Source organism: Drosophila guanche, unplaced genomic scaffold, assembly GCF_900245975.1.
Source record: "Drosophila guanche unplaced genomic scaffold, DGUA_6, whole genome shotgun sequence".
NCBI lineage: Eukaryota > Metazoa > Arthropoda > Insecta > Diptera > Drosophilidae > Drosophila > Drosophila guanche.
The window spans coordinates 3958669-3984709 of record NW_022995746.1 but is presented as its reverse complement, the minus strand read 5'-3'; the positions used below and the strand labels follow the sequence as shown (position 1 = coordinate 3984709).

Here is a 26041-nt window from a genome sequence, read left to right as displayed (position 1 = left end):
CACACAGGGCCAAACTGCAAGAGAGAGTTTTGATTAAAAACGAGAGTAGCAACTAGAAAATGAGTGTGCAAATGTCATACCCCACCCACTATGTGGGGTATCAAATTTGTTTAAATATAAAAAAACGATATTTTTTTGGCCTAACAGCTGATCTTACAGGCACTGTTAACTAACATTGCGGAAACTAGGGCTACCAAGCTGTTATCCCAAACAGTGCTGCAAAACGCGCCACCTTGTGGCCATATGTTTCAAACGACACACGCGGCCGGCTTTTGTTTTGGATTTTAAACGCTGAATTTACGAAAAAAACGACCAATAAAATGGACAGCGGCAGCGCAATTGTAATGCCTGGAGAACGCATCACCAGCATAGAGGAAGTGGCCAAGGAGAAGAGAGTTATACTGGGACCAGGACTGCGTCGACTGGACGATACGGTGGTGGCCAGCAAAGCGGGTCCCCTGCGTCACAAGGAGCCCAACACGTTTTGGATCGACAACTATCAGAGACGCTACGTGCCCGCTCGAGGAGATCTGGTGCTGGGAATTATCAAGGGCAAGGCGGGGGATCTGTACCGCGTGGACATTGGCTCGGCGGACATTGCCTCCATTCCGTATCTGGCCTTTGAGGCGGCCACCAAGAAGAATCGTCCCGACCTTAATCCGGGCGACATCATCTACGCGCGTGTGCTCAACGCCAGTGCAGACATAGAGCCGGAGTTGGTGTGCGTCAACTCGAATGGCAAGCGCGGCAAACTGGGTCTCCTCGCCGATGGATTCTTCTTCAAGTGCACCCTCAACCTGGGACGCCTGCTGCTGCGCGAAAACTGTCCGGCACTGGCTGCACTTACCCGCGAACTGGCTTACGAGATCGCCATTGGCGTCAATGGGCGCATCTGGGTCAAGGCGAATTCCCTGCGCGAGACAATGGCTCTGTCGAATGCAATACTGACGCTGGAGCAGGCGGGCTACACGGAAATCGACAAAATCTGCGACAGTCTGAGCGATGTGCTGCAGGCCTAGACTCCATCAATAAATCTTAGTTTACTTACATTTCCAAAAAAAACGAGAAAATTTTTAAAGTATTTCCAGACGTCTTGACTTTTATGTAAAAGGAAAGCCTTCGGGCAGTCGGAGATGAGCAATTGTGTGACTGCATGTTATCAGATCACGATATAAGCGTTGGATATTTATTTCATGCAATTATTTCCAGAAAAACTCAAATGGAATATGCCGCAGGCTGCACTAATTTCCATTAGCTATGTGCGAACTTTATTAACATGCCAATGGGTAAACAATTACATTGTTCCACAGCATACAAAATCACATAATTAACACCATAGAAAAGTCACTGCATCATCTCTGGCAACCCACACCGGAGCAATATTTCCCCATCGCATGGGCATGTTAATGAAACGGTATTAGTGCGAAACAGCTGATCTGGGTCTTATCTGTGCGGTTCCCCTCCCAAAAGAGGAGTCGAAACTTTGCTTTGCAGTTGATTATATTACGGCAAAGTGCAAAGGTAGCAAAAGCAGCGTGCACAATGAGCTTCCTGGAGTTCCTGCTGATCCTGCTGGTGGTGTACTATGCGATCTATGTGCTGCTGTGGATCGTGCTCGACTGCAATGTAGCCCTGTGGATCAAGTCAAAGTTTGGCGTTTCGCTGTCGTCGATGCGCGGCCAGGTGGTGTGGATAACGGGCGCCTCGAGCGGCATTGGACGCTCCCTGGCCCTGAGCCTGGCCCGCCATGGCGTTCGCCTGGTATTGAGTGCCCGACGGGTGGAGCAGCTGGAGGAAGTGCAGAAGGAGTGTTTGGCAGCTGCACGCGGCCTTTTGGCCACCAAGGATGTGCTCATTCTGCCCATGGATATGCTGCAATTGCAGCGGCACGAGTCCAATCTCTTCGACGTGCTCAATCACTTCGATCGCCTGGATGTGCTGGTGAACAATGCGGGCAGATCGCAGCGAGCCAGCTGGACGGACATTGAGATCGAGGTGGATCGGGAGCTGTTCGAGTTGGACGTCTTTTCCGTGGTGCATCTCACGCGTCTGGTGGTGCGCTACTTTGTCGAGCAGAACGGTGGTCGGGGCCATGTGGCCGCCACTTCCAGCATCGCCGGCTTCGGTCCTGTACCCTTCTCGGCCACCTATTGTGCGGCCAAGCATGCCCTCAACGCCTATCTGCTGTCCCTGAAATTGGAGATGCGCAAGCTGGACGTGACCATCTTCGCTCCCGGTCCCATCGCCACGGACTTCCTGCAGGAGGCGTTCACGGGCGAGCAGGGCGCCAAGTTGGGAAAGAGTACGGCCAATCAGAAGCGGATGACAGCGGAGCGCTGCGGCGAACTCTTTGCCGTCGCACTGGCCAACAAGATGGATCTCACCTGGTGTGGCCTCTTCCCCGTCAACCTGCTGGCCTACTGCGCCCGCAATCCCACGCTGACCAAGATCCTCGGCCAATTTATGACCGAGCAGACGCTCAACAAGATTCGCGAGGGTAAATTGTGAGCTGCGGCGTTGCCCAACTCGGTGCTCAGTCAACTTTTATACATGTACAGCGTTTAATTATTTAAACAATATATGCAAATGTACACAAAGATAAAGTTGAATTGCTTTTGTTTGCTGATCATCCACTACAAAACACGGCCTCAACTTGGATTCCCTTGATTGGTGTTCTTGTCTACCTTGTTTGGGTTGCAAAACGCACTATGGACAAAGATTTCCTCACTTTTTATCTCGCTTTAATCACATAAACAACTATTCTAAGAGCTAATCTTTCCCAAGAGCTGCCTTGACATGGGCAGGGATCTTGACACGTTTCCGTTTCGCTTTTGTCAGCGCCGTTTGTTCTACGCCTTGTAGCGGCGGTTTGCTCTTTTCCTTTTTACTCTTTTTGCAGGAGAGCGGATTGGGATTCTTGGGTCCCTTGCGTTTTGTTGAACTGCTGGTGGTGGCTTCTGCTGGCTTTAGGCCCTGCTTTTCCTTCATGTAGTCAATCTTTGCGGCTTGCTTGCCCAGCATGAGGTCCTTGGCCTGCTTTAGCACCCACTTTTTGGATGCTTTCGAGGGCGCTTCCAGTACGGGTGTGGCTTTGTGCAGATAAAGCAGGCAGCGTCCGGGAATCTTGCGCAGACTCTCCTGAAGCAGGCGATCCTGCGAGGCGACTATGTAGCGATTGTCTTTGGTCTGTCGGAAAGAGTGGGATTAGTTGGTAATTCGTTAATTCCCCGCAATCTTACCATTGATTTGATGCATTCAGCGGCTGCCACAGGCTTGCCCTCGTGTCCGCATTTGTGCACATGGAACTTCTTGACAATCGTTGTGGCTCCTGTCAGTGGTGCGCCCAGTGCCTCCGCCTCGAGAATCACACACTGGGTGGTCAGCAGCTTGGCACTGCATTGGAAATACTTCCTTATCTGCTCGTCAATGCCAATTTTGTGCTGAAATGTGTAAATTGTTTTAAATATTCAACAAGTTTCGTCTCGATTCCTCACCAGCAGCGCCGCCTGGCAGAACGTGGCATCCACCAGCACCTGGTAGGGCTCCCGATAGTCAAAGTTGGTGGCGAAAAACACCAAAGTCTTGTGAGACTTTTTGAATCTGGATATTTTCATTGTTTAGTTCAATTTAATTATAATTAACTATTGCTTTGTACGAATTTGTCCAGTATTTCCAGGGCAACAGACCCTTACAAATATACCAAAATATGCCGTAAATGCTGTTAATATACCGAAAATATACCAAAACAATTAATTTAATATACCCTGGGTGATGAGTGAAATAACTTAGCCCACTTAAGCCCCCTTTACTTAAACAGCTGAACTTCTAATCTTGAATCGTGAGTATGATACTGATTGTACATTGTACTTCTTACCTACCTTTACTTTCAATTTACTTAGAAAATGAAAATTACCTCTATAGATTTCACTTAAACTGTCCGATAAATGTTCAAGTGTCTTAACAGCGGGCTAAGCATTCTCCGTCCATTATCGCACATCATATTCCCCTATTTAGCTATTCGGCTTAATATTACAAACCATTTATGACTCTTAGCACTGAAAATATAATTTTTTCCGTAAGATGAATGAATTGTCTACAAAGCTGACCAATTCGTAATCTCATTTTTATTGCATTTTTGTTAAATAAGCTCTCAACAGATAATGTCAGTAGGCATGGAAATTGTTACGAACATTTATTACGATAAGTTGCGATATTAAAATAACAGTGTGCTTAGCTGCTGGAAAATTTTGAAACTGCCAGCTATTCGCGCCTAGTGGCACTGTAATCTGCATTGCATTTTCAACCCCCTTTTGCACTTTCACCCTCTCACTCGGTCTATTACGCGTTTTGTTTTCGTTTCCTTTTTTCCATTCCATGCAGTATTGTAGTTCCTATTTTATTTGTATTTTTACTGCAGTTGCGGGCACAACAAGTAGCGCAAAGACAAGCCGACGCATATTTTTGTATGCATATTTTTAATATACTGTGTAAGTTGAAGTTTATTTTGAGCAGAAAGTGTTTAAGTGAAGGCTTCAAGGCTCGTGCGGTCAAAGATTAGTCGTGATTGGTTAATGCCATTTAATTATTGTAAGTGCTGTGTTTAAGGTGAATTTTAGAGACCTTTGTGAACCCTGCTGCCGTGCGTATATGGATTAATCATATGAATATCAAATGTCTATATAGAGTGTATCGTACAGTAAGATCTCCCTTGAACGGCCATCAACAGTTGGTGTTGGCAGACACGTTCGACTTCCACAGGGACGGATATGGATTATTCATAGGAGTATCAGCTCTCTGCCGCCTTTTTGAAGATGGTTTATTCATACAATATCAAATGTCTGCGTACTCGTAAATAGTGTAATAAGTGTAAGCTCTCTTCAGCGGAATATAAATTTTCCATTCATTGCAAGTTCTCTTTCAGGCACAGGATATCCTTTGTTCCTCTGTATTGGTTCAGCAACAGAAAGAATTCTGTCTGTTTAGGGTTGGTTATAGGATCGATTCGAAACAAATTTTCCACACAGCAGCTGTCAGTTTATGGAAGGTTCTAAACTGTCCACCTGGAGAGCATTGACTGTAAAAGTTTCCGCTTGCAATTTGCATTTTATTTTGTTTCTTTGTTTTGCTGTTTTTGTTCTAACTTTGTAAATGCAATTTGCAAAATATACTTTCAAGGTCTTTCCCACAATAATTATACTCCATCTCTCTCTTTCGCTATATTCTATCTCACTCTATCTGCTTCTGCCCATTTCTTGACTCTACTCAATTGGCATTCAATTAATGGGGAAACGTTTTTGCAGCTTTTCTGCTTATCATTCCCATTGGAGTGGGACTTTGGCAGTAAAATCTCTCTAGTTATTTTTTTGTTCCAATGATAAGCTATATCGGTCAAGTTTGAGCATAATGTCATGCCGATAAAGTGACACACATGCATCATCCATGCAGCCCCAGCTGCTGCTGGCTGTATCTATTACTTTTTTTCTGTTCTTTTCCGCGCCGTCTTTTAATCTCCGAAGGTTGAGTGCCATTGACAGCTGCCGACTGGAGGTCGAGTGCAATCACCTCAACTCAGTGCAGGATCATCATATCATCATCATCATCATCATCATCGATTTCCACCACTTTACAGTTTATTCTTACAGTTTATTCAACTCGTTTCGATGAAGAGCAGCAGCACGCAGTCTTATAGGAATTGAAACAATGAAATGACCAAAAGAATATATTTTGATATTCATATGCAACGAGCCATTGTAAGCTGAGCCGCGTCTTCCTTTCAGAACACACCTTTCGATAGTACAATATACGAGAACATGGCATCGTAAAGTATGGTCATGCCTCGCGTGTCTCGAATTCTAATTTCTCTCCTCTTTCTGTTCGGTTCTTTGCGGGTTTCCGGTGGCTTTCTGGCCGACGCTCTGTTGTTGGCTTTTGTCCGTTTTGGTGGGTGGAAAGAAAGTGACGCATGGGTTCTGGGCGTAGAGATGGTACTTTGGTTGAGGGAGGAAGTGCTACTACGATTAGGAAAAACCAAAAATTGAAGTCGCTTTGTTAGTTGGGTAGTAATAGTAATTGAAGGTTCATTTAATGTGGTTTTTGGGGAGCATAAAATGGCATATTGAATGTGCATGAATCATTCTTTGATTTATGATTAGTTCTGTACTTTTTAAAGTTTTAGAATATTTTCTTTGGAAGACTATTTAAAAATCTACACAATTTCTGGCTATATAGAATGCATTTGTATAGATAAAGCTTAGTTCTTAAACTGTTGGCTAAAAGAATGCCAATAAATGTAGTTATTTTTCTCATGAAACTATTTTTAGTGAATATTTAACGTATTTTTTTTACAATTTCCCTGCATATTTCCCTCTGCACTTTAATTTCCTTGTACTTTTCCGATGGATCGCATCTGAGTTTGCATTATTACACGCTTAATTATGCCCTCACATGAAAGTCGGACTCTAATAATACTTGATTTCTCTTTTCATTGTATAACTGCTGCTTGTGAAAAAGCGTAATTATAGTACAAGTTTTCATTGCTCCTTTGCAATATTTTTACTTAGTTGGGTGCTTTTGGTTTTGGTTCGCTTAATTTGCAGCCAATAAAATCCCATCGCTAGATGGTGAACTATACCATGAACTATATACCAAAATTGGTTCCATTCAGCTGTTATCCGGTTCGCTCCCGTCTGTCTACGTTACCATCGTCATGTACGCCCCGGAGTTGAATCTTCCAGCCGAGATATCTGATACGATCATTAAACGTTTGATGGGGATATGGGAGCAGACCAAAATGCTAAGTAGAGAGGTAGCAAGCATGAGGCCGGCTTCACTTCACTTCGCTTCATTTCATTTATTCATTCATTAGATTCATTCATATTTAACTAACGTCACGCCAAATGGGCTGGCCCCCGAGTACGTTACCGCTCACCCATCGCGCTGCGGAACCTGCAATGGTGTGCATGCCAATCAGGCACAGAGTCTGTGCAAGACAGTAGAAAACTCAGTGCCCAGTCCCAATACCAGACTCTTCCTATGGTCCCTTTTCTCCCCCGATCAGCCATAATTAGATGCCAAATGACGGGGAGTCCGATTCCAGTCCGTGTGCTGTACGTAAGCCGATTTGGCTCTGGATATATATAAATATCTTTATAGTATATATTTATATCTCATTAGCAAAACATTTGGCGTCCAAAGTGGACTTTTAATAATGCGATTTTATTTTCTTGCGATTTCTGGCCCGGCATAAAGAAAGACTTCACTTCGCAGGTTCGTTTGCTCATTGCTGGATGATTCTTCTATTTTTTGTGTGTGCTCAGATTGTTGCTTTATGAATTTGTTTATTTTGCCGTGCTATCATCTTGGATTTTTTTGTTTTGACTAAATCTCTCTAGTGTGAAAGTGTGGAAAAAATTAAAAATGATCATGAACCCAGATGATGAGATGACCCATGGGGTAAGTTTTCTAATTTATTTGGGTTCATTTTGCGACGCACACGCTCTATCTTCATGTTATGTCCCACCGATGGTTATCACGGTTTTTATACTATACTGGAATCTATAGAATTTTGGAATCTATAGAATTTTGTATAAATTGTATACAGATCCTACATAGATTGCGAAGAATCCAAAGATTTTGTCACCTCTATGCGGTGACACGTGTTACCTAATCAGCTGTCTCGGTCTCGGGCTTATACTCGTAGCAGGAATCAACAGACCCTTGATGACGATCATCATCATCATCCCGTCAACGTGATCTTTGCTTGCGTAGTTTCGCCTCAGACGACAAAGTGTAATTTGTTCGTTAGCTTTCAGTGCATTAAAGCTTAAGTTGTCAACCGAATTGTATAAGCAAATGGGCTTCCAATTCAATTAAAGCAGCTTAATGGATTCTGGGCCCTTCTGATAAGGTTTAGACGGGTGACAGGTTCTTGGAGAGAACTTTAGTCCCTTCGTGCCTTCCCAATAAATTCAATTTCTATATATGTAAGTCAAGGGCTTATATTAAAATAAGTCTATTGTGTACATCAAAGGGAAACACTTAAGTTTCGAATGCTCCAAATCATATATATAACTGGACTAGCAATTTTTTGTTTTTGTTTGAGGTAATTAAACCTCGAAAAACGTTGAAAAGTTCCTTTTTTGTAAACAACTTGAATGACTCAAATAACAACAAAAACATATTTTGTTCTGTAGTAATAATTTAATTAGGTAATAATGCAAAACATGAAAGTCTTTTAGTTAGTTTTTACAAGGTGAAAATATACTCAATTTTGTGTTAAACTTTGTATAAACAAAGAGCTACTTTTTCTTCAGGTATTTATTGTTTGAAAGACAAGGACGTTGAGGAAAAATATCCCTAAATAGCTCGCTTACTTAAGGCTAACCAAACAAATTTATTATTTATATATGTAGATCTAGATCTTTAAATAAATTCGCAAATTTGTGTAATTTTTTTAAACAATTTCCGGAAATTCCTGTGTGCACTCAAACGAGATTTCAAAAGCATTTAAAAAATGTTTTACCAAAAACGTTTAACTTGCAATTAAGGTGTGACTATTTTAAGCCCGCAATGCACTCTCCCAGAGTGATTCACCCAAGCCAGAGATTGAAGCAACTCCCACAAGAGCTTTGAGTTATTTTATTTTTTCCAGCGACAATTACTCGAGGGGGAAAAATATCGTGACGTTGTCTCGCGAGTGGCGAATTAGAAATTCAAATGCAGCTCCAACAAATACAAACTCTCAGGTTGTATTCGGAGGGAATCCACGTAACTGAGATAAATCATCTGAAGAGGATTGAGTAATATTTCGATCTATGCGACAAACGAGTAACATTTCATTGGCCAAAGTTCGTGGGAATCGCTGCAAATGTTGGGTAGCTGGGAGGGAGCATACGCAATTGGTAGCCTAATCATTTGATGTACCAAGAATAGGAATATTATCTACCACATTGTTTATTGTTATCACCGGCATCATCGCTTGGAAAAACCACATAATTGGGGAGTGAGCTGATAAACAGGGCAAATATCTGCATTATCTGCGCCGGTGGATTGCTATCTTGTGTTGACCCATCCAATGACGCTTATCTCCCGCCTGTAGCTGGCAAATTAATTACTCGCATTCCCTCCTCCGTTGGCATCTAAGGCTAGATGTCGAAACATCCACATTCAGAACTGAACTGCGCCATTTATCCAAGCTGTGGGTTACAATTGCTCGGTTCACGAACCCAACTCAATCACCATAATTTGATGCTATAAAAATCGATGGGCCGACCTAATGGCTGCCTTTAGATTAGACCGATAGAGCTCCATCCGGCTTGCAGATCACGTTATTATCAATTATCAACACAAAATGCTTATCCGACAAGTTGAACGCGATTTGCCTGTCGTCTAATTGCTAGTTAGGCAATTGTCTGTCTATCTCGTACAATGTTAGTATTCGGGATGGCAATACAATCAGTCATCGATAGATAGATATAGAGATGAAAGGGGCAAGGGCTAGGCTAGAGGGCAATGGCTAAAGGTATGGTTTTTGAGATGCGTCCAGGTGCTATTGGGTGATATGGGGAGCTAGGGTAGGGCTTAAAGTTGTACCCTGATCGAAGATCAAAGAATTCTTGTCAGGAATTGATTGACTAATTGATTGATTACGCAAGTTTATCGGCTTAAAGGGATTGTTTTGGCCCGAGTGAGCAGAATTTTAAAGATTATTAAATATGCTTTGCATTCCATGTTGTCAAGGTGCCAATGGGTGAGAAGGAAAATATTTGTGCGAAAGTTTATAAACCTTATTGGAACCTCTCTGAGAAAATACATACATATAGGATGCGCCATTATTATAAATTGAGAGTTTTAGATTGTTTAATTCCACCCCTACAATTATACAAAAGATAACATACAAATAGAAAAAGCATCTTAGTTTTATAGAACCCATTAAAAACCAGTAAAAGATACAGATAAATGTAACCTATAATAGGAGTACACCGTGCATTCCCCACCAATTATCCAATTCCAACTAAATTCCTTAACGAACTGCCGATTTGCGTAACCCCTTTTCAAACCCTAGCATTAAAAGTCCATTTAAGGGCTACAGCTAATTGCTGACAGCCAATAATTGATTTATTTATAAAACAAATTTCCGATTTAACCCACAATAAAACCCAAATAACACTTAATAGCCAATCAGTCTTCCAATACCCAGAGCACAATAAGAGATTTTCCATATCACAGGAAATTTAGTTGCAGAAACCGCAGAGTGAATCACCAGAAGAAAGACAATTGCGAATCCAATATGCAAGCGACGTCACCAGGGAAACTTGTGCCAAACCACGCACGGAGCTAAGCCCCAAGAAACGGCGAGAATTACCCAAGAGAGAGAGCAGCTTACCCGTTTATAACAGCAAACGGTACCAATATGGAGGTCAGGGACTGGTAATTTACACTCCATTACAACAATACAAAAACCCACCGCCTAACGTAATGTAACGTAAGCTGCCGGCAAGAGAGCGAATCGATACAAAGAGCGAGAGAGAGAGAGAGAGAGCCAAGAGCGTGCGCGAGGGAGAGAACCCAAACGAAGCGTGAGAGCAAGCGATCATCAGCTGTGTGCTGGAGCAGCTGTTGTTGGAGCTGGTTGGGGTCTGGTCCTATAAGAGCCGTGGGGAGAGCACTTTACCGTTTATTTGTGGCGAGCGTCGCGTTTGGTGCGCACGTGTAAACGAAACAGTAGTGCTAAAGGGGGAGACCCAAGAAGCAATAAAGTAAAGCAACATCGAAAAAAATAGTATATAATGTACAGTGGCGTGGCTGACAAATACAAAAAACACAATTGAAATTAATTTACGCGCCGCTGCCCATCTGCATAAGTTCAATGAAGGAGGCAAAAGAAGAGTAAAACAAAGCCTCGCAAACATACATACAGCGAGTCGGTCGTCGTCCCTCTCGTTTCCACCCAAGTGAATGTCAGTCCGAAAAGGAAGAAAGTGCAACAAAAAATCGAATTCAATTACACAAAAATAAAACCAAGCCGCAAATGATATAAAGAGAATCCAAAAACAGTCGCGTGTTTGTGCAAGTCAAAGAAAAACGTTTTTTTGGTCTCAAGTTTTCTTATATTTTCCCAGTGGATGTGTTTTCATTCATGAATTGCGTTCTGTGTAGATGCTTTTCAACTTGTCAATTGCTACGTCGCATTGCCTTGGTCCATATGCGCACTCGTATTCTCCGTCTCAAAGAGAAGAATATTATTAGTAACTATAGCAACGGCATTAGTCACAAGAAGAAGAAATTTTCAACAACAAAGACCAGCTAAAGCATTGAATCGAAACGAAACGAAAGAAAGAAGAAAGAGCGGGAGCGCAGTCAACAGGTTCGTTAACATTACCCAACCTCTGACCCACTAACAGAAGAGGGAGTGTGAGAATGTAGAAGAGTTTAAACGAAAAAGCGAGAAAGGCATGTGGAGAGGTGTGTGCAGGAGATGGGGATAACGAAAGCATACGTATGAGAGAGCACTCCTGTCAGACCTGTATGACATTTACTGGCAGTTTGGTCAGGGTGAACATTGGATACTCCGAAATAATAAATTGTTTCCTGGAAGAAAGAGTTCTTAAGTTTTATTACTTGTAGGTAGAAGAAGGTAGAACAAGACACAAGGAAAATAATAACGTTGGAGGAAATAAAATAAATGTTGTGCTTTTATTTCGAAGCTAATCGAAAAAAAAAGATTCAACGAAAGAATATAAGTAAATATGTTCATAGCGCTGTTAAAGGCTTTCCAAAAATCCAATCAAGTTAACTACAACTAGTCTTCAAATCAGCTGCTTTCCATATAAACTACTTTCACTTGTAAAGAGCATTGGCTTGCAAGCCACAAAACAGCTGATTTACTGATACTGCCTGGTGTTACATTTCACAAGCATTGTATTTTAATTACTAAATTCTAAACCGTTTCAAGTATTCAACAATCAAATTAGTCATATTTCTTGCCCGCATAGAAAGTAGTTGCCTCTCACAGTGCAATGAATACTAAGTGAGTGTCATATGGCTATGAAATGCCTGCTGCACATGTGTTCTTTGGCCAAACGATCAATGGGGAAGAAAAAGCTTCTATGCTCTCTCTCTCTCTATCTGCCACTCCCACTCTTTGTTTTAGACAGAACTTGAAAATGTAGGCCACAGTGCTACAACGCGTACAGTGGAGATCGACGCGATTAAGCGATCTCTGACTAGTGGGCACACATTTCCAGTTATATCATTCGATCTGGTGCTTTGCTTAACGTATTCATGACTCGGCCTGCTGGAACATGTGCATGGAATAACAATTTACAATTTGTTGCGGGAGTTGCAGGCGCACTTCTAGCAGTCACTGGGTTGTGGGCATAATAATCACTCCATGAGAACTCTCGGAATGCAAATCGCAGTTAAAATTTATACAGTTTTGTGGCTAATCTAAAATGTGTTAGTAATTAGGCGCGGAAGCGGTTAAGATAATTATTTTTGACAGGGATGCCTACTTCAGCTAATTATAGCCCTCTTTTAAATTTAAATAAAATGCAAATTAACGTTGAGCTAAACTTTAGCAGTATGTATCTCTATAGCAGGTCCAGCTCTAAAGTAGCTTCATTTCTCCTTTAAATTTCCACTCAAATCATCTTAATTTTCATTAATTTTATCTCATTACGTGATCTTGCATACCATACCTTTACGGATTGTAAATACAAATGAAACAAATTGAGAACGAATATACAATACACAAAACCATATACAAAGGTACAATACATATCATATATCATATACAAACCTAATATAGCGGTCATTGGCTGACTGATGGATCGACTACTCAATCAACAATCGTGTAGTATAAAAATTTGAAAAGAGAGAAGAGCTGAGAAATATTTGCCTACCAGAAAGCCAAACAAACATTTTTGTGCCGGCTACTGCGACATTTCATGGAAAGAGTTATTTTGAGTCAGCCTCTACAGTCACTCCCACCGCTTGGGCATACATATTTATGTATTATATATACAAATGTATGCGTATAGCAATGCTCTGATCCGTGCTGACCACGTGCTGACCCTGACAATGTCACTTTTCCCTATCGCTATCCAAATGTGACTCTTGGGGTCGTATTTTTCGAACTACTCGTAAAAATATGCTTCTCAGTTTTATTTTATCGTGCTTTCCGAAACGATCAATTGCCTCATTCTATTGTACGTTACCGAGTAGTACCTACTCTTTTTTTTCCAGTAGTATTATTTGTTGTGCTGTGTTCTGAAGTTGTTTCATGTTCTGTCAAAGTTTCGTGACTTTAATGGAAATGGCGATCGTTTTTTTAGTTTTTTTTTCTTCTGTGAGTTTTATGTATTTGCATGTCAAAACAGCAGACGGCAGCAAATGAGTAATTTGCATTGACTGAGTAAGTTATGGGCCAGGCCGTGAGTGTCCAAAGGTCCCAGCCACAACCTACCTTTGAGAGTTCGCTGTTGAGAGTTTGCCAAAATTTAAATTACATTTACTTGCAGTAAGTTGTTTCGGTTCGGTGCTTCTGAACTACTTTTGATAGCAATTTTGCGATTTTTTCGTTGGTAATTATATGGCATGTGCGCAACATAAATCTTATAATGTCAGGGATATTTTTTAATGAACTAAATGGCAGTTGGAAACTTATATAAAAGCTTTATAAGTCTGCTATCTGCTCTTTAAGATCTGCTTTAATGCCATAGCTCAAAGCTTTATTAATTTATGTACATGAATAATTTCACAACTTCACTTAAAGTACATCACTTGTCCAGCTTAAGAACGGAATAATCTAACAACTTTTATCAGATATTCCTAAGAGCCAATGTAACCTATCCATCAAATTTTGTCTCAATAATTTATACAATTCACTCTTTCGGAGTAAACAATCTTTCAAAGCAAAGCCATTCCTTTCACGTAACATTCTCATTCATTCAGCATTCTTTCAGTTTCATATATATGTACATAAATACATACTCGTATGTAGTATACCCGTTTGGATATTTACATATTTAAATAATTATGTCATACAGCCAGCCAACACCATAAATTGTTCAGCAATTGTCGTGCCCTGCCCCAATCAATAGAATATAACGCCGACACAGACTCAATGAAACTGCACTCGAAATGCACTCGAAAGAGTTCTAGTTGTATCAAGATCATATCAGACTTGATCTTGATTTGATTTTTGGCTAATTTTCGGTCTCTAAAGAAAATGATTTTGCAGCTTTTTTTGTGCCTTGTTTTACTTGTATTTGTTGATTTTGGTGTATTTCTTGTAAACTGGTTTTCTCGGTCTTTGCCTACTTTTGAGTTTGACAGTCTACTACTGAGGGGCAGCCGGCCCGCCAGACACCAACCTCCTTACATCAAAGTCAATATCAGTTTACCACTCGTGGAGTTGTTTGGCAAACATCTACACAAAAAAATATCTAAACTTGTAAAAAGAAGACATGCGAGTATAGTGAGAAATGCTGTAAAAGATGTAAAGCGACTTTTAAGCATTTTATGGCGGCAATTGGCGTATTTTTGTGGACACACTTATCGGCGGTGTAGCCTAGATCTTTGGTTGGTTGAATGACACTTCGAAGGCCTTTTTTTAGTAAAAAAAACTACTGGAAGTATGATATTTAATGGAAAATATTTATCTTACACGAATTTGGGATGGTTTTTTCTCTAGTTCTTTAGATTCAATTACATGTTTTCCACCAGTTTCTTGTTTACTTTTCCATTAGCGCCAATCCATTTCCCACACTATTTTCTGATAGTTTTCTTTTCTTGTGCTCCAAAAATACCAGTATCCCAGTATTAAACAAATATTTGTCAAACACACAAACAAAGTTTTAGAGCATTTCTTTATTTAGTATTGCCAAGTTTTTGTTTACTTAATTTGTTTGAACGTAAGCCTCGAACCTGACCTATGTCAAGGTTTTGACAAATTAACAGACCTTAGCTAATCGGACAACAAACAACCGTATATCTGTCGCTGTCCTAATTAATACTTAACAGCTAAATTAACAAATATTTACCTTATTTGTATCAGAACTTTATATAAACTTGATATAAAACTAATTCCAGAAATGATACAAGTAAGATTTTAAGCCACGAATTTCACTACATTTGCATTGTGTCCAGTCATCGCTTGACCACAAAAAGAATTTATCCAAAATGACAAAGCAGAAATACATATTTGAGTTTTGGTTACAAGGAGAGAACATTTTTGGGTAGTCGGCTGATAAATGCTTACCGATAGACCAAAAATAGTCTGCGCATAAAACACATTAAGAATGGAAGAGGAGTTCTTTCTAGATAAGAGATCTACTGACTGAAAGACTTTTGGGGTGTTGGCCATCCATCAGAATGGAAAAGGGCTTGAAATTGTATAGAAATGGTGTCTGTCCATCATATCCATCCAGAACATAGAATCAAAGTCCACAGAGGATTGCCTATCCATTAGATTGAGTATCGTTGACATATAGAGAAAAGTCTGTCTAGCCATTAGCTTGAAATTCCACAAAATATTGTGGACAGAGTTATCTTATTAAAACAATAATTTTTTATGAATATTCGTTTGCACACTACTCACAGAATTCTCACATTACAATAACTTTCTTTGTTCGCATGAAACAAAGCAATTAATTAATCTGTCGCAGCAGAGAGATATATGTATATATTTGTAGAGTTAATAAAGTGTCACGAGCTCTAAATTGTGAAATCTAAACGAGAGAACGCCCACAAAAATAAGTATGTACAATTCGCAATCTATTTTTTGTTTTGAAAGAAAATAACGCCCCAGCTAACGAGCGCCAACAAATTGTTAGGGTTTCTGACTATTATTATCCTAAGCCGATACTTAAAGCATCTGTATAATAATCTGGGAAATGGAATGATTGCTTAAAGCAATAAAAGTGAGGAAAATTGTACAATAATTTATGGGGTGAGACGATACATATGTGAAGTTCATTACTTGGTTGTTGATCTTTGGAACTCCACAAATGGAATGAAAATGTGGAAAGAAATCGGATTTTATATAAATGGAATGAATCAGAGATTGATGGGCTGGACACTGACGAGAATTTGGCTTAAATTTAACAAATAAAAGTTCATGATCTCCCCGGAAATTTCTCCACTTAAAAATCCTTCTATAACTCTCTATTTTCTTTCCTTTTCAGAGCTTTAGACCCTCTCCCGGAGCAACACATAAATATGACACTCTTGCCAGACATCAAACCCTCAGATGCCGCCTGCTGTGGTGGTGGGGCTGGCAGTGATGCCAGCAGCACCTCCGGTGCCAGCACACACAAGGCGCACCTACAAGGCAAACACCACGACAGTGGCTGCCTGGGCATCAATTGTTGCACCACAGCCGCCAGTTCAGAGCTATCCATCGATGAGACATCGTCCACATCATCCAGGGGATCGGATGCCCTGGCAGAGAAGGTGAACAACAATTTGAATGTGTTCCAGAGGCCCAACTTTCATGAGGGCATGACGCATGCCAATTTCGATCATTGCGAGCCAGTCGATATTGAGTTTTCCGAAGTGCGATATCAAGTGAAAAAGTTTTCATTTCCAGAAAGAAAATTTGGTGAGTTTTCTTCAGAAAGAATGTGCCAACCAAGATAACTGATTGTGGTTAATTGATTTACAGTCGCTAAGGAAATTCTTCATGGTCTGAATGGCAGCTTTCGTTCGGGAGAATTGACAGCCATCATGGGTCCCTCGGGGGCGGGCAAGAGCACTCTGTTGAATGTCATGTCTGGCTTCTGGTAAGTGTTTCCCTCACACTCGCACTTGAACTTGAAAATTCAATTTTCTTACTGCTGCTCAGAGCTGTGAGTGATGTATCACTGAATATCAGGTTTCCGTCGATTTAATTACATGTTGTTCATATCGTACGAGTATAACGAATATAAAGCGCAGACACTGCATTCGTTCGTTCCATCAATCAACACATTGTTCAGATGTCAGCAATGCCGAGCAAATTGCTCTGGCTTGTATGGTAGCACACTTGATTATGAATATGTATGTACGAGTGTATGGCTATAGGATATACAGAAGGGGCGGCATTTTAAGTGGTCCCTAATGGGCTGATATTTAATTAAAGCTACTAGATAAGCAAGCGATTATTGCCTTAGGTTTGAGGAATATAATACCGCAGCTCCACTGGGTCACGCGTACACAGTCGTTTGCGTCACGTGCGAAGTTTGGATGCAAAAACCGAGAAGGAACAAACACAAGAAAATAGCTCAATGCTCATACCATCCTCCAAAACTATACAGATAGCATATGTACTCTATTTTCATGGTCTACACTTCTGAAAGTGATTAACAATCTGTAGTTTTATTTTTGAATATTAAGCTTGGCCTTCCGTCCCGGACATAATCGCACTACTTCTCTCTGTCCCTCTCAGTCGAGACATCGGCTGACAAAACAGTTCAAGTGCCCATTGCATAAGTAGAACTTCAGACCGAACCGAATGCACTCTGATGAGTGATTCATAGGCTATACATTGAATGGAATGGAAGCGACCCTCCGCTGACGCAACTGAAAGGAAATCTGAAATCTGAATGTAATCTTTCTATATTTTTGATGGCCAACTGACAGCTATTACAGCATTAAGCAATTTGAGCCATATAATTAATAAATACAAAAAAATGCACGTGTGGAAAGGGAAATTGCTCGAATCGATTCGAATCGAGTCTCAGTTGTGGATTGTGTCTGTAATTACGAGTACCTAGTCTGGTATCACAATTAAAGTAATATGGCTGTTGGCTCGGCAAAAGAGGCACCGCCAGTGGCAAGACGAGGCGTTTCCACAGCTTTTCATTGCTAAACGTTATCGGTCAGTAAACTATGAACTTGAAACGTGTACGAGGCGGGGCATATACATTTATTTTAAGTTCGGCTCGTTTCGAGTTCAGAGTGGTGCCGCTAAGCCTCTGGGCCCAGACATGTACGGAGATGTTTATGTTGTGTTTGTTTTTTGAAGGCTCGTGGAGTGAACTCGTGAGCTCGTTAACATTCTTATAATAATTATTTTAATTGTTTGTATTTTTGCTGATTTTCATTTGTGATTTCTTCCACTCATTTCTCTGACAGTGCCACTGGGGTGTCTGGCAATATACGAGTGAATGGCAAGCCCATGGCTCCCAGTTCCGAGAGATTCCGTCAATTGTTGTGCTACATCCATCAGGATGATTTGTTGCGTCCCCAGTTAATGGTTGGCGAAATAATGCTTCTGGCTGCACATCTTAAACTTGGTTTTAAGGTTAGCAAGGCCTACAAATTGGATTTGGTGAGTAAAAGCAGAACAATCTCCATCCAAATGTTATCTTACATATAGTTTTGCGCATCTATTTTTATTTTATCTCAGATTAAACACATCTTATCGCTGTTGGGTCTGGAACATCGTTATAATGTGCATACGGCAAAGCTTTCGGGTGGACAGAAGAAACGTCTCGCCATTGCCCTGGAGCTGATAAGTAATCCTCCAGTACTCTATCTGGATGAGCCAACGACGTGAGTACTAGTACATAAATATATGTACATTTCATAAGTATGGGTACATTTATGTAATTAGCGTGGCCATGATAATGATCGTCATCTGATGAAGCACGGATGATACTCTGTACTGATACTGAAGTTTCCTATGTGTACATATATTAGCGGAAATTCATAAAAAAAAAACCCAATGGCGGCTGACCCACAAGTCAAGTTTGCTTGTGTGTCTATATTGCTTCTGGCTTATCTGTTTCTATATACATATATTTATATTATTTTTATACATGTTTTTTTCTATATTTATTTAGTTTTTGTTTTGACCGATTGGGTTCATTGAGCAGGAAGAACCAGCAAACGTTTAAGCTGTTTAATTATTTAGAACCGATTGCTGAATATCTAATGTCGGATGAGTTTATCAATCCTATAAATATTGGATTAAGTGACAGTTAAGTCCACAATTAATAGTTTGTTTGACAGCTCCACAATTGATTGAGTTGTACTGAATGTTTTAATTCAATTTGATTGGAATAATTAAAAGCAAAAACGCTCCATTCAGTGACTAGAAATCTCTCAAAGGGCAAGCACGTTGGATTCAATTATTTCCAAAAACCTTTCTCAGCACGGAGTCCAGAAGTCTGGACTGTAGAACGATAGATCCGGGTTCACTCTCAGTCAGAAAGAATCAAGAGATTTTATTTTTAATACGTTTAAGTGGAAAAAACGTCCAATTGAAACTTACTTTGTTGCGAGCTGTTGCCAAAGTCCCTCTTTGGATGGGGACCTTTTTTAGCCTTTCCCTCCAGCGTCTAGACAGAGACTTAGTCCAATTAATTCTACCATTTAATGTGCTCTGATGACTCTCCAGATTTTCGTTCTCAAAAAAGAAATGTTAAAATCATTCCCTGACTGTGCAAATAATTTCTGAAGGGAATGGAAAATTTTGAACTGGAAAATCCACGTCGATTTTCATAATGAAAATTGCTGTGGCAAGCAATCAGATTTCCACATGTTTGTAATATCACCATATCACTGATCTTATCGACTTGTTTTTGTATATAAATTATAAATCATCAGCTACAGGGCAGACTCTGTCTAGCATTTCATCGTTAATGGCTTCAACCCTGCGGGGAGGGACCAGTTTTAATCGATACCCCGAGCCACAGAGTGCCGCAGAGCTACCGATAGATGCTATAGTGTCTCGCCTGATGCGGATCAATAAATTAGATTGTAAACGCCCCAAACCTTTGTAATGCCAATCAGGCTTGCAATGGTTAATGGGTTTTTGTGTACACCAAAAAACTAGTTTTGTACTTTCATCAAATCAAATCAAGTTCAAACAACAATCTCTCATTCATGCACAACCATAAAAAGTAAGAAATTGTGCAATTTCTTAGTGTCTTTCTTTGGGTTTTTGGGGGTTCTTTTCTCTCACGCCATAATTCGGTTTGATGAGTCGCCAAGTTGCGAATTTATTGCCATAGGTTAGGTGTACAGCCATTAAAAGCTGTTGAGTCATACCGTACTTAAAGTGTAATTTGTTTTCTCTCTCATTTTTAGTGGTCTAGACAGCTCGTCGTGCAGTTCTTGCGTGGCGCTGCTGAAGAAACTCGCCTCCCAGGGCCACACCATTGTTTGCACCATTCATCAGCCCAGTGCTTTGATCTTTGAGATGTTTGACAAACTCTATACGGTGGTCGATGGCCACTGCATGTACCAGGGCCCAGTGCGAGAGCTGGTGCCGTTCCTTGCCGAACAGCAGCTCGTCTGTCCCAGCTATCACAATCCAGCTGATTATCGTAAGTAGACATCTATAAAGATCTCATCAATCTATGCAGATCTCCAATCTATATGCACATATTTTATATATAAAACTCATTTGTATGTTGTATCCAGTGCTGGAGGTGGCCGTCGGCGAGCATCAACGTGATCTGAATGAATTGATTCATGCGGCGAATAAAAAGTATTACGAGGATGTTGATCGATATCGTTATATGAGCAGTACGGATGTCTCACGGCTCATGGCAACAATAAAAGGTAAGAGTGTCTTTTGTATGACTCTCTTGAGGAGTTTTGGGGGAGATTTTTTTGTTAAAAGTTGGAGTTTATGTACTTTGAATTTACAAATAGATATCTGTATTTATAGGGCCATGTAATTTTCGCCGTCTGTGACTTGAAATTATTTTGTGCTTGGGAACTTTTAGGGAAATTTAATAGTCACCAATCCAGCTCCTGTAAAATTAAGGCTAAAACCATAACGAATTTTTATAAATTTCTTCACATTTGGTTTATGTTTAGCATATTTTTCTAGTACACTTGCTAATTTCTTTCAAAAGTTGGCTCAAAATAAAGGTTTTTTTCCAGCTTAAGTATGATCTTTGGTTAGATCTCTAAACTTCAGCCCAAACTTTCTCTAATCCCCTTTGGGGTTTTCTCCACCTTAATTGCAGACAACATTGGAGCCAAAGAGTTGAGCACTTCGAGTCAAATGCTGCCAACAGTTGCGCTGGCGCAATTCTCCAGCTACGATTATGTGAAACCGGCACAGCAGGAACTGGCGCTGGAGGAGATCAAGGCACTAAGTGGCTCCACGGAGCTGGAGTTGGTGGATCAAGAGCAATCAGAGAATCAGCAACAGCAGCAGCTGCCACTAGCCAATGTCAAAGCGACCGTCAAAGAGCTTGCCAAGCCGTCGAATGCCACCAGCTCGGCCTCGTTCCTCATGCAATATGTGCTCCTGATGCAACGCATCATGATCTGTGCCCGTCGCAACTACGTGAGTTATACTTGAATGCACAAATTAAAATGAATTATATAAAATATGGATAGCCATTACTTTAATAAGCCGGTTTTTAGGGCTTGTCCTGGATGGCCTGTCACTTTGATTTGGTAATTTGTCTCTCGCTTTTTGGTAATTTGTCCTCGAAATGTAACCAAAATCCAGTTCCGATCTCATTTTCAGTGTAATTTTCTAACTGCACTGTTTTAATGTCTGGTGTTTACTTTTATTTCGTTTTTTTTGTGGGTAATTATTGTTGCTTTACTTTATAATTTCATTTCATTTAATTGTCATATGTCTTGCTTACATTTTAATTTATTGCCAAAACAAAAGGGAGGTTTGCGGCAGTTTGCTACGCTTTCGGATTTTGCCACAAAAGCTAAACACAAAAATTGAGATTTATGTGTGGCTTAATGTCTGCGGTCTCAAGTGATATAATCCATAGACTTAATGGCTGGCACAAGGAGGTAATTGCTGAAGGTTTCCAAAGGCTCTTCATGGCCTTATGTTAATACAATAACTTATAATTTGTATTGCCCTATGTGCGCACAATTATAGTGTGCTTCATGGCTTGTGTGTGATTTATTTCTTCATATATCAGGCAGCTCTTGAAACACTTGCCATAAGTGCGCTTGAAATATTCTCCTTAATTTGATACTCCACCAAAAGTATTTACCAAAAAAATTGTGTTCACCTGAAACCCTTGAGAATTTATTCCATGGAAACTACTTTGCAGTTGGGACTCAAGTCAGATTCATCTGAATAAATCTCATGAAATCAAATGCCCTATCCCTAGCTTCATTTGAATTATTTACCCATTATATGACACAGTTGAGAGCTCGTTTAGTTTTATATCTTTGCCTATTTGCGCTTATTGTATGGCAGGTGTGATAAATATTGAGTGAGGGCAAAAGTTTAAATATTTACCATGGCAAATGAATCAATTACCGCGCTAGAGGCATCGGCATCGGCATCGTCTAAAAGCGATTCCCACAAGATTGATGGATGACGTTTATCATCTGAATGTGAGCAATTAGCACATGAGATTTGTTTTAAATGTGAAATTGTTTAATGAATAATTAGCATTAGCGTCCGGCCATAATTTTGTTTGCTGCCTGCAGCCCCTCGCGACCGCTGCACAAAATGATTAAGACCGATGTGCATACACTGCAATTGTGCTTTGAGTGAATGTTTTAGCACCTTGCCAATTCGCTATTGACTTGTCAAACACCCCGGCCGAACACACCAAAGACCGACGATTGAAAAGTTCTCAAGTTGTCCCAGTGGCAGCAGAGAACCACTCAACCGGGCCATCGCTTCAACGAGCTATTCCACAACTCTAACAACTCTAACCTTCACATAGATTTCGGTTTTTAGCGTGTTCTAATGACCAACTGGGACTGCACGAGTGCTTCTGTGGATACCCAGTCATCTGTGCAGTTGAAAATTGGGAATGTTTTGTTGTTGATTGAACCAAAGATTCTTATAGGATAGTTGCAGGCAGAAACGACGGACAATTCACAGAATAAAGATGAATAATGCGATGGAGGACTTTATTGGAAACTAGGAATCTGTTTCCCGGGTACCATTTAGTCGCTCTAACACGACTTTTGTTTTGTTTTTCTACTCTGCCTCCTCATGAATGTATCTCTAATGTACGTGTACGCCTTTTATCTTTTTCAGTTTCTGCTGCTGGCCCGAATCTTTTCGCACATTTTCATTGGCGTTGTGTTTGGCTATCTCTACCTGAATGTGGGCAACAATGCACAGAGCGTGCTGGGCAATTACGTCTATCTGTACGGCTCGACACTGCTCTTGGTCTACACTGGCAAAATGGCTGTGGTCTTGACATGTAAGTTGTGTAATGGGGGATTGTGTTTGTCTGTTCAAGTATATCGAGTGTTTCAGCGGTAGCCACTGGTGTGCAGCCTTAGCCTCAGTCTCAGACAGAGACTTTCCCATTTTCGGCTAATACTTGGCAGTCAATGATTCTTGTGGCCAACAAAAATTATGCAAAATGTTGTCCCCAAAATTTGGTCGAAACTGCAGCTGCTGTTGATGCTGTTCTCTGGGTTGGTCTCTTGTGCAATGGCTATTTATTTTGGCCACCTTTTGGCTTTGGCTTTGTGTCTCTAGTTGTTGTTTTTAGGCAATTCTATGTGATTGTCAACAGCCATATTTATGTATGTATCTATTACTTGTATTTTTGCGGAATGCTGATTGGCCAATACTTGTGTTCTTGTGGCAAAAAGAGCAAAGATTAGAGTACAAGATAGTTGATCATTAGTCTGGCCTACGTCTGGTGATCAATGTGCGAAGATATCACCGAATTGTATGGCTTGTTCGAAAGAATTGGCAAAACTGAAGATCTTATGAATATGTAGACATAAATACACGAATAATGAAGACTTCAATGGAGGAGAGGAAGCGAGGAGTGGTAATGCCACTGAGGAACAGGAAAATAATTATCCAAAATATCAAATTAATATGTATAAATATGCAGTAAAAAAAGCACAAGCGAAAAGCGGCAACTGGTTCTGCAATAAATACCAGTAGCGGATAGTCAAACAAATCATTAGGCTTTAAAATCGATTAAATTTGACATAAGGAAATTAATTCGAATTTGTTGAAAAAAAATGGAACATGCCTACAATTATATTCGCACATTAACCTCCTCCACAAGGTCGCAGATCTCCCATCAGCTTAAATGGCTAAACGTCGAACCACTTTGTCATTTATAATTTCCATGTAAATTATCCCCCAAATGAGTTTCTCACCTTAAAAAATTCGACACAAAACAAGCATCCTGAAGCCTAAAAAGTAAATAATCATAAAGTACCAGACGATAAGCGTATGGCCAAGCGACACACGCTTGGGGGGCTATGGCTATTGTATAATAAAACCGGTATAATCGTATGAACGATTCTCAATGCATTTTTTTTTAATAAATGAGTCCATGTCAGGGATTGGGGTATCTCTTACGAGAGAGAGAGTGGCAGAGAGCGAGAGATCAAAGGGATAAGGGGAATGGGATGGGATACGAGTTAAGATCTTTACCGGTTTCGGTTTACTGACCTGACCTACATAGGTACATGCACAAATGAACGTATATTTTAACCTTCGTGCAAATATCGTATTTAATAACATTTCTGAATTAAATTGTATTTGCAGTTCCGCTGGAAATTGACATGCTGACAAGGGAGCACTTTAATCGCTGGTATAAACTCGGGCCGTACTTCCTATCGCTGATCTCCTTCGAGATACCCTTTCAGGTAGGTGATTCCCACCCGCATTCCACATAACCCATCAATCATTATTTAATGTTTAACAATCATAGCTGGTGGTGATGGGCTTTTGTTTAATGAATTGCTGGTTCGGTCATTAAGTCAAATTAGCGACGTGAAATCGCTGATTTTCAGGTTTGTTTTGCGTGACAGACTCGAGTAAGTGGCCAGACCCGTGGACTGGACCCCACTGACAATTTCGCTACCAGCAATTCCCACCGAAACGATTGTTCGTTCAGCGAGCGAGTGAAATTTCCACGTGCTGTTGATTCGCTTTGCTTTCGTTATACTTAATGGATTGCTGGAACGAGAGAATCTTGAACATCGCTCGAGAACGAGTAATCAAAGCATTCACCACTTGAGTTCTCAATTGGTTCTGATCGAATCGAATCAAACAGGCATTCGTTTAGTCATGCCTTAAAAATTACGAGTTGGGAAGAGATTTGTTTAACTATTTAAAGATTACCATTTCGTACTCACATTAAGTACTAATCTTTCCCACTTCCCTTACTTAACCTTCTCCTACATACTCGTACATCTTACAGAGCCTCTGCACCGCCCTGTACATCATCATCAGTGTACATTTGACGGGCAATGATAGCGTCGAGTCTTTTCGCATTTATTACTTTATGCTGCTGGGAATTATGGCTTCGTTGAGTGCCCAGGCCTGGGGCTTCTTCGTGGGAGCCACACTGCCAACAAAGGTGGGTTAAACACACCTTCAAATTAATCACAACTAAAGTTAATGGATTACTTTTATCTTAATGCCATAGCTTGCCGTGTTTCTGGGACCCATACTGGCGGTGATGTTCTCCGTTTTTGGCTTCTGTACGCGATACATTGACATTACACCGCTGTTCCGTTGGATGTGGCATTTGAGTTATTTCCGGGCTGGATTCCATGGTGCACTGAATGCCATCTATGGCATGGATCGCGCTTTCCTAGAGTGCCCAGAGAATACGATGTACTGTCATTTCAGGAGTCCAAAAGTGTTTCTTAAGTACATGATGATCTCGGATGTGCACATGTCCGACTGTCTGCTGCTGATGGGCATCGTCATCGGTGTGATGCATGTCCTGACCATCCTCACGCTCTGGCACAAGCTGAACAAACGATAGGAGCTAGTCCTATACACACTAAGTTTTACTTCGTCTACGTGTACGTTCTTAAGTCTACGTTTTATTCCTTATGTACATAGTTCGGTGTGTCTATCAACAACTCTCTGTTTCTATCTACCTGTATCTTCAGTTGAGTCTTGAATTTCCGTATTTCGTGTGCGATTTCTTGGCTTATTTTTTTATACAGATCGACCCAATCGATGATGTTACAGCTAGCTTAATTATTTATTTAAATATTCTTTAAATATTGTATGCAAGAAGGCTTTAGGGTAGCTTATTCCAGTTAAGTGCTGAATACCAAAAAAGAAAAAAAATCAACGAAAATGACCCATAAACAATCCACT

The 26041-nt window shown here is 40.6% G+C and overlaps 4 protein-coding genes across 7 annotated transcripts; 3 read left to right on the top strand and 1 right to left on the bottom strand.

The window, feature by feature from the left end:
- Positions 1 to 219: 219 nt before the first annotated feature.
- Positions 220 to 1081, top strand: LOC117582115 (exosome complex component RRP40). The gene has a single exon (XM_034269689.1). It carries the CDS (start codon positions 321 to 323, stop codon positions 1017 to 1019), a length of 699 nt encoding a protein of 232 aa, XP_034125580.1. The 5' UTR covers positions 220 to 320; the 3' UTR covers positions 1020 to 1081.
- A 369-nt stretch (positions 1082 to 1450) lies between these two features.
- Positions 1451 to 2599, top strand: LOC117582112 (dehydrogenase/reductase SDR family member 7). The gene has a single exon (XM_034269684.1). The coding sequence runs from the start codon at positions 1543 to 1545 to the stop codon at positions 2506 to 2508; it is 966 nt and encodes a 321-aa protein (XP_034125575.1). The 5' UTR covers positions 1451 to 1542; the 3' UTR covers positions 2509 to 2599.
- A 112-nt stretch (positions 2600 to 2711) lies between these two features.
- LOC117582114 (rRNA-processing protein UTP23 homolog) lies at positions 2712 to 18597 on the bottom strand. The gene is made up of 4 exons (XM_034269688.1): positions 18585 to 18597; positions 3495 to 3641; positions 3240 to 3440; positions 2712 to 3186 (listed from the first exon to the last, which is right to left on the bottom strand). The coding sequence occupies exons 2-4, from the start codon at positions 3612 to 3614 to the stop codon at positions 2770 to 2772; spliced, it is 738 nt and encodes a 245-aa protein (XP_034125579.1). The 5' UTR covers positions 3615 to 3641; positions 18585 to 18597; the 3' UTR covers positions 2712 to 2769.
- LOC117582108 (ATP-binding cassette sub-family G member 4) lies at positions 4400 to 26002 on the top strand. Of its 4 annotated transcripts, none has more exons than XM_034269677.1 (12): positions 4400 to 4487; positions 16188 to 16603; positions 16667 to 16784; positions 18118 to 18313; positions 18392 to 18537; positions 20077 to 20315; positions 20413 to 20553; positions 20967 to 21292; positions 22979 to 23147; positions 24467 to 24567; positions 25125 to 25283; positions 25353 to 25697. In XM_034269677.1, the coding sequence occupies exons 2-12, from the start codon at positions 16222 to 16224 to the stop codon at positions 25695 to 25697; spliced, it is 2322 nt and encodes a 773-aa protein (XP_034125568.1). In that variant the 5' UTR covers positions 4400 to 4487; positions 16188 to 16221. The 4 variants fall into 4 exon arrangements, with proteins under 4 accessions (XP_034125568.1, XP_034125567.1, XP_034125565.1 ...); XM_034269676.1 differs by lacking the exon at positions 4400 to 4487 and adding an exon at positions 10691 to 10913; XM_034269674.1 differs by lacking the exon at positions 4400 to 4487 and adding an exon at positions 10692 to 11365.
- Positions 26003 to 26041: the final 39 nt, after the last annotated feature.